The following is an 8,397-nucleotide window of genomic DNA, read 5'->3' as shown; positions in this document are numbered from 1 at the left end:
GATCAATTTCTATTCTCAATCAGTTTTCCGTTTGCCCTTTATTCGTCAATCTTCATTATTCTCTATCAACTCTTTGCAGTTAAAGTATTTTACATGTAGAGAGTAAAAGATAGAATTATTCGAATGACGCATCAATTTCATTTATTTATCGCAGCAGCTGAAGAGCTGTGACAATCACTGAAATATACTAACCGATTACATTCTGTTTCACTGCAATTTGTACCCTCAAAGACAGTATAGATTACTTCCAGGCTGCCCTCCAAAGAAAAATATAGGTCCATCTCTATAGTCTTTGACGTCATTAAATACATTGTAGCAGTAATATTCATCACCCCAAGTGGCTACCCATTCAGGGTACTTCAGTTGAAGAGAATTGTCTATAATTCTTACATTCTTGATAAAGCATGCATTACCCAAAAGAGCATTTGCCATTTCTCCACTTCCCATAGCAGTTTTTGTGTGCGGAGTTTTCTTCACACTCGGGCTAAACACTTGTCCTCCCCATTCCACTAAAATTGCATTATGCTTTAAGAGACTGAACAGATTTGCTGGCCAATACCCAACAACTTTATTGTTGTACTTTAACCACCAATTACCTAAGTTCGGATCCTGAAATGAAAAAATTAACATCAAGTTTATATTTACTAATAGATTCAAATTAATCACACTGACCACAAAGATAAATTACCAGGGTTATGCCAATAGTGATTTGATACTGCGGACCACCCCTACTGGATATGGGATCAATGCTCGCACCAAGGGCTACTTCGGAGTCTGTTTGCACAAACCCAGTGCAAGTGAGGTCGAAACAACCTGTTGTCTCGTAACCGTCAGCCTAAGAATAGATGAAAACAATTACATAAGCAAAGATAAGTTACATATGTTTCTGAAATTTCGTTCAAAGCCGCAATGACACTTACAGTCCAGTATGTGAAAAATCGTGTGCGTTTATCACCGTATAGCTTGGGATTTACCTGAAAACAGTGTGATAAGTAAGGGAAATTGTAAAAATCGGATTTCTCAAGTACGAATTGAATAATGTACTAACCATCCATCCTGACTCGACACTTTCGAGACGGTCACCAGGGCCACCTTTAAGCCAAATTTGAGCAGTAGTATAATCGTCTTCCAAATCAACATTAGGATTCCAAACGTTAATATCTCCTTGAGCTCCTAAATAGTTGTATCCAACTGTAACTAGAACTGCAGCCTGGTTTAGGAAATGCGATCGAGTAAATTAGGGGAAGTGAGACAACAAAATATTATTGTTTACTTTCTGGCAAAGTTATGTTAAGGACATAGAAAAGCTACAACAGCTTAAAGGATGCTCACCGAACGGTTAACCATAGATAGATCACGAGTGTCGAGTTTGGTGTTGTTTATATTTATAAATTTGCTATTATTAGTTGCTTCTTTTCGATTTGCTGTATAGGAAATTTCTGGGGTTTTTCTTCCAAAATGCTCAAGAGAAGCTGCTCTCAATAAATCTTGCTTTCGGATACTGCGAATGGGAACAGTTCCCTTTGGACAAGTTCCATTCTTCTGCCAAGTTTGAATTACCACTGGCCAACCAGATTCATTTATTTTATCCACCTTCTCAGTTGGTAGATCAATACTCGGTGTCAACTGCACATTACATGAACTAAGATGAGAAAAGATTATGTTCCGGGGTTTTTTTTTACCGAGTGAAACATATTTGAGATTCTTATGTATGTTTAATTAGTGCTATCTTTTTCTATCTATGCTTTTCACAAAGAGGTCCGAACAAGAGAAGAGAGTAATGAAGAAAGAACCTGAAGAGTGTGGTTCCTCAAAGCTGGATGATCGAAAGCAGGTTGTTTATAGATGTCAACACAGTCAATTATATCTCCATCTTCACTCTAAATAAACATTTCATTGCGTTAGAGATATCAAGTTTTTTATGAAAGTTCTTTAGATGGTAGAATATGGCATACCTTAATACTCTTCACTGCAGGTTTGTTGAGAAGCTTCAACCTCCTATCAATCTCAGAAAGAGTTTCTCTATCATTAGCTGTACCATATACTCCATCATTCAAAACAAATACAACCATTGCCAACAAAATCATAGAAATAATTTTCTCCATTTGTTCTAACAACTAACGGGAACAACAGCCAGCAGGCACGAAGAGAAGCTCTGTTTGGTCTGGAGAAAGTATAAAGATAAATTTAATCTTCAAGTTACAATTATATAACTCAGTAGATTCTAATGATCCTGCTTCCAAGTCAATTTGGAAGGTCAAACTCTATTAGAATATTTAACTCCCTTTCCATTTAAATGCTCTGCCAAAAATCTGTCAAATAATTATTTGTATAGCTATTTCTAGCAGGGCCAGAATACTTTTTTCTAAATATGGATTGCTGACATAAATAATCCAGCGAAATATGTCCTGGGGCAGCCATTATTAAAAGCTTAATGTATTTTGTTCCAGCAGGGTTGAGAGTTCCTTAGGGCTGGACGAATTGCAGGCTTTGGATGATGTTAGAATATGTACTCTAGATCCAATCAATTATTGTGGAATTCACTCTTTGTAATAATATTTATTAATCAATAAAAATATATTATCTACTATATCATATAAATCATAGTTATATATAATGGTATGTCTTTAGGATGATAGAATTATAATAAGGATATCAAGTATTCTAAATTTTGATAGTAAAAACCCTGTAATCATATATAATGACCATTTTAGAAATGTTTATAGATTCAGTATTAATCTTCAAGTTACAATTATATAACTCAGTACAGTGTAATGATCCTGCTTCCAAGTCAATTTGGAAGGTCAAACTCTATTAGAATATTTAACGCCCTTTCCATTTAAATGCTCTGCCAAAAACCTGTCAAATAATTATTTATATAGCCTATTTCAAGCAGGCCAGAATACTTTTTTCTAAATATGGATAGCTGACATAAATAATCCAGCGAAATATGTCCTCGGGCACCCATTATTAAAAGCCTATCCACTTAATGTATTTTGTATGGTGGAATTGATCATTTGTAATAATATTTATTTATCAATAAAAATGCATTATCTATTATATCATATAAATCATAGTTATATGTAATGGTATATATCTTTAGGATAGTAAAACCATAATGAGAGTATCAAATATTCTAAATCTTCATAGTAAGAACCATATGATCACATATGGTGGTTATTCTAGAAATGTCTGTAGCTCCAGTATTATTTTGACTAAGGATATAGATAATACAGTAAGACTATCATAGTGTTAAACGACCTTATCGAAACACAGTGACTGATCTCACTTATCAATGTTGTTTGTCGACAACCTGGTGTAACATATGGGTGCTTGCTGCAAGCAAGTTTCATGGACTGACCAACCAGAGGATTCTATATAGATGGTAACCCTAGTGTCTCTGGAACAAATCCTCTAACGAATGGTGGTGCATGTGATTCTTAGACTTGAGATCACTAGAACGTCTTGTGCACCGATTGGTGTAGTTTGACACTAGCCTAACGTAGTTCTATTTAGAGCTATCAATACGGTAGTGATTGGTGGCAGCAATGAGTGTATCAAGACTATGGTGGATCGACAAAGAATTCATTATTCTCAGGTACGAGAGAAGTTATCTCACAGCGCAATTCAGTTAATGACAATGACACTAAATCTGTGATCACAGTGGGATTGAGTTGTTGCTCAATCTAATTTATTATTTCGGTCATTGGTCTAGTAACTGAATACAAATATATCGAGGATAATATAGGTTGACACTATTTCTATACTCCAGTCTCGATGAGATAATAGATGATGAAAGGATTTGATTGCACGGTAACTATATCGTTGACAGGTAGCTATTTCGCTAAATCCGAATCTATTGGGTGGCCATGATGTCTTGCGAAGGGCCAATCTTGGTCTGTGTGTAGTGAGACGATTGATTGATGTCAATTGCGATACTACTCACTACTGGTATGATGAGGAGCCTACGGGTCACACACTGAGGAGACAGTTTAAGGATGGTTAACTATGGAAGGGAATATTCGTCTTTTGGATGAAAGAGCATATTGGTAATTTTACTGTGTAATTAATTTTACTGAGGTTGTAGCCCGTGTCCAATTTTATTATTGGAATAATTTAGCAAAATTACGAGTTTAATTATTGAAGTTAATATTAATATTTAACTAAATAATTAAAAAAAGACCTATATGCGATTCCACCTAAGTTTGGGTTGTTGCTAAGCTTTGGGGGTGGAATTGATACTTTGCTTTATTATATCAAGGAAGCAAAAGTTAGGTTTTAAAAGATTTCTTCATTCTTGGCCGTGAGTGATTTTGGTAGAAATATTTTCTCTCTTCATTTTCTTCACTCTTTCTTCCAAACATTGAATCCTTAAAGTCAAAGATTGATTCTAGCAAAATCAATCTTTGGTCTCTGTTGTACTGTCTTCATGTGGATGATGTGAGTTCGATTCTACTCTTTGATCGATACCGAAATCGCATTCAGAGATATTTGAAGGAGTCTCCAAACGTGCGTATGATTTCTGATCCTTGTTTGGATTAATGTTATATTTGTTCTTTTCAATTTAAGCATATAAAATATATACATATCAGACCCTGATCTTGGGTTTTTTAGAGTAATCGATGAAAAAATTTTCGTTTTTCCGCTGTGTTTACCCATCGATTTACTTATAGATGGATCATAGATATAATGAGTAAACGACATGTTCTCACCCAAGGTTTAGTGAAAACCCAAGTTACGACCCATGGTTTCATAAATTCCATATTCTCACTCTTAAATTAACTGAAAAACGTTTAATTTAACGGACAAAGGGTAAAATGGTCATTTACACCATAATAAATCTGAAATATAAATTTCAAAATGACCCTCCATATCTTGAATTTCTCTCACAAGCACCATCTCTCTAACATTTCTCTCATGGTGGCCAGACTTGGCCTTTGCGTGGGCCAAAAAGCAGTTTCTTGGCCCTCTCGGTGGCCAGAATTTGGCTGTCGCATGAGGGCTTTGTCGCCTCAAAATCCAGCCGCCACGAGGCCCTCGCGCGACATCCAAAATCTAGCAATCGCAAGGGCTAAGAAGTAGTAGCCAAATGGCTACTTCTTGGCCCTCACGGTGGCCAGATTTTGGTTGCTATGTGAGGGCCTCGTGGCAATCAAAGCTTGGGGTGGTAGGGGTTTTAGAGAGAGGATGTTGGTGGATCAAAAGGTGGTGTCGGGGTAGGTTTTCGTCGCTAGAATTGGCTGGAAATCAGCAAGAAGCACGCGATTCCACTGAGCAGTGGCCGACGATTTGGTAGTGTAGAGGGGCAGAGATGATAGGGATTTTGATGAGAGACGTGAGGGGATGTGTTTGGTGGCGTCGGGGCATTCCAAAGACATCAGAGTCAAGCCAATTTGGTCAGAAAACGGCGATCGCAAGGCAGAGGAGGTCACTAGTGACGGTGCAAATCCAGCGCAATTGGGCCAAATTTTGGTCAAAGAGCAGCTGGGGGAGTTCGAACGGTGTTGGGGGAGTGATTCATGCTAGGTTTAGTGGATCTTCTGGCGAGGAAGCAACCAAAATGGCCGTCGGAATTTATGAATCCATGGGTGGGTTTTGTCAAGGACAATAGGGTAATAGCACTCAACAATCACTCACGGTGTTCATTTAAGGGTGGAAATATGGGATTTATGAAACCAAGGGTGGTAACCTTGAATTTTGGCCAAACCTTGGGTGGGAACATGTCATTTACTCTAGATATGATTGATAATGACAAAATTATTAAAAACAATAAAAAGAAAACTGCAAGAGATGGGTGGAAAAGGAAAATGTTCAATACAATTTCTTAAAAATTGCGATCCCAATTTGCAAATGTCATTACTTATCGCTGTTATAATGCTAGCATTTAATTAAATGCCTATTCTCACATTTCATTCTCCCTATCCCACGAAATTCGGACGCTCCCATGAGACTCGGGTGACCGAGATGTGCCGTGTGTAAAACCGTAAAACCCGTGAATCTGCTTTTATGTATAAACTTTCATAAAACCTTCTTTTTAATTCATCATTAAAAAATCTTCGCGGAAAGTGGATGAATGTTGGTGTGAAACTTTTCAAGTAATAAATTGTCTTTAGGACAAGCTTTGGGTGGGAAGATGTCATTCGGCCTTAGTGTTATTGTATATATTTTTATGTTTTTAGGCATCTTTCATAAAAGTATTAAAATCCTTTAATGAAATATAAAATATATTTTTTTTTTCATCTAAATTTATGTTTTACTGAAAAAGAGATTTTTACTGTGAAAACACCTTTAGTCACATTGTAACTCATATGCTAAAAAAATTATATAACACAGTTAGTGAGAAGATGGAGAAAGAGAGTCAATGGATTCACATTTTATTGTCTTTGCTTCACTTAACAATTTTATGCAGTTTCAAAAAGATGACTTGGAGTTTATATCACATTCAAATTTCTGATTTAATAAACAAAAATAAAAATCATTACAGAAGATTTAGATTTTTATCTTCACAAACCACAACTAATTTGAATTTCCATATCCATGTGTAATAACACCAACCGGTCAAACAGTGAGGCTTGGAGTATTATCGTTTTCAATGAACCCAGCCACCTCTTCCAAGTATTTGGTACGTAACTCCATGTTCCCAAAAATCTCTCTCATGGCCCATGCATTTGCCCTCAGTGGCTCGCCCTCTGTCTCAATTAAAACTCGCCCAATGGACGTAGCCACCGACTCACTTGTAAATGACCCATCTCCCTCATCTCTATCAATTTCTAACCCTACCCGCCCATGCATCATCCTTGCGACCAACCCCGTATCCGAACCCCCTGTAAGCATGATCAGTGGCCGCCCCAATCCAAGCGCCTCAATAACTGAACTCCAACCGCTGTGAGTCAAGAAACCACCAACCGATGAGTGAGCCAAGATCCTTAGTTGAGGTGCCCAATCCATCCATATCAAGCCCTGACCCGAAACCCGATCTTCAAACCCGAGCGGAACTTGATCCGAACCCATCTTCCCTTCAACAAGTGGCCGTTTGTTAACCACCCAAACAAAAGGCAACCCAGATTTTTCCAAGCCATAGGCCAACTCGTGCATAAGTTCTTGACTCAGAGTCAACTCAGTACCCAGTGCAACATAAACCACAGATCTCTCCTTCTTATTGTCAAGCCAGTCTTTTAACACTTGCCATTTTCCATCCGTCACGGTATAATCTTGCAGTGATGGTGGTAATAAGCTGACCGGAAGTACTGGTTTTTCTAAAAGTTTTCTGTATACAGTAAAAGCTTCAGGCTCAAACTCAGGGCAGCTCCTCACAATCAGGGCTCCGCAATCTTTAAGCACCGTTCCAAGACGGTAAAAGTCAGACACCGAGTCCATGCACTCCTGGTGACCCGTCGCCTCGTGGAGCTTGAACTTGATATTAGAATCAAAGTTTATCCACTGGGGGACTACCGTGAAGTCCTCGGGTTTCTGACGGTGACCATCGATTAAATCTGAGGGTGGGCCGAAAAAACAGCAGGTGGTAGCGCTGAATATGCTGAAGAAAACTGTCTTGATACCTAGTTGAGCGGCGGCACTGGGTAACCAGTAGGAGGCAAAGTCTTGAATGATCCAAGTGACTTGTGAATATTTGAGGAAGTTTATTAAAGGGAACTGGAGCAAGTCGTGAGCTTGTTTGAGATAAGGGACTTTTTGAATGGGTAAATCTGCGGTGGACTCAACTCCTTGTGGTAAGCCTTGAACGTGAGGCAAAGGAAGTTGAACAAAGTTTAGATGGGAAGATAAGTTATTAGGGATCTGAGGGAGACGATTAATGTTGTTTGGGGTGGAGATGAAGTAGACATGATAACCCTTTTCACCTAAGAACTTAGCCACCTGAAAAAATGGCATAATGTGACCGTAAGCTAACCATGGGAACAATGCAATGTGAAGCTTTACTTTGTCGTCCATGGCCGCTGATGTTGTTGAATGGTAGTAAGAGTGATTGTGGATTTGTGAAACAGAAACCAAAATATGAGTTCTTTTTTTCTTTTTTTATACAGAGAAAATCTATTCTAACCAATTATTCATTAACATCTGTCAAGTATATTGAAAATATTATACTAACTAGTTAGGAGAAAACCTTTTTCCAAGAATTCTATCCTAACTCATGCCATTAGTCACTATCACCACGTCTTCCTCTACATCGCCTACGTCACTATCAGTCTATCACAACCTCCAACACTGCTTCAGCGTCCATTTTTTCCTGTTAATAACACCTCCACAACCGCATTAGCCGCCCTTTTCCCAGCCTCCGACATCAGACCCCCCATGTTCCAGTTAACTGTGTTCCAATTTCCCAATGAGCAAATATATAATCAATAAAAAAATTTAAACATTTAATGATAAACTTATGAG

The 8,397-nt window shown here is 38.0% G+C and overlaps 2 protein-coding genes across 2 annotated transcripts; both read right to left on the bottom strand.

Annotated features, from left to right (window-relative positions):
• Positions 1–225: 225 nt before the first annotated feature.
• LOC116113666 lies at positions 226–2,105 on the bottom strand. The gene is made up of 7 exons (XM_031399824.1): positions 1,956–2,105; positions 1,794–1,880; positions 1,503–1,626; positions 1,049–1,203; positions 921–974; positions 689–835; positions 226–609 (listed from the first exon to the last, which is right to left on the bottom strand). The coding sequence occupies exons 1-7, from the start codon at positions 2,103–2,105 to the stop codon at positions 226–228; spliced, it is 1,101 nt and encodes a 366-aa protein (XP_031255684.1).
• Positions 2,106–6,345: 4,240 nt separating this feature from the next.
• Positions 6,346–7,979, bottom strand: LOC116113691 (UDP-glycosyltransferase 91C1-like). Its single transcript, XM_031399850.1, has one exon. The coding sequence runs from the start codon at positions 7,948–7,950 to the stop codon at positions 6,559–6,561; it is 1,392 nt and encodes a 463-aa protein (XP_031255710.1). The 5' UTR covers positions 7,951–7,979; the 3' UTR covers positions 6,346–6,558.
• Positions 7,980–8,397: the final 418 nt, after the last annotated feature.

This window comes from Pistacia vera, unplaced genomic scaffold, assembly GCF_008641045.1.
Source record: "Pistacia vera cultivar Batoury unplaced genomic scaffold, PisVer_v2 Contig688, whole genome shotgun sequence".
Lineage (NCBI taxonomy): Eukaryota > Viridiplantae > Streptophyta > Magnoliopsida > Sapindales > Anacardiaceae > Pistacia > Pistacia vera.
This window is presented reverse-complemented; position numbering and strand designations above follow the sequence as displayed.

Coding starts and splice junctions, on each gene's coding strand:
- LOC116113666 (XM_031399824.1), bottom strand. CDS start 2,105: ATGGAGAAAATTATTTCTATGATTTTGTTGGCAATGGTTGTATTTGTT. Junction 1,881..1,955: donor CTGCAGTGAAGAGTATTAAG/GTATGCCATATT, acceptor ATGTTTATTTAG/AGTGAAGATGGAGATATAAT. Junction 975..1,048: donor GTGTCGAGTCAGGATGGATG/GTTAGTACATTA, acceptor CACTGTTTTCAG/GTAAATCCCAAGCTATACGG.
- LOC116113691 (XM_031399850.1), bottom strand. CDS start 7,950: ATGGACGACAAAGTAAAGCTTCACATTGCATTGTTCCCATGGTTAGCT.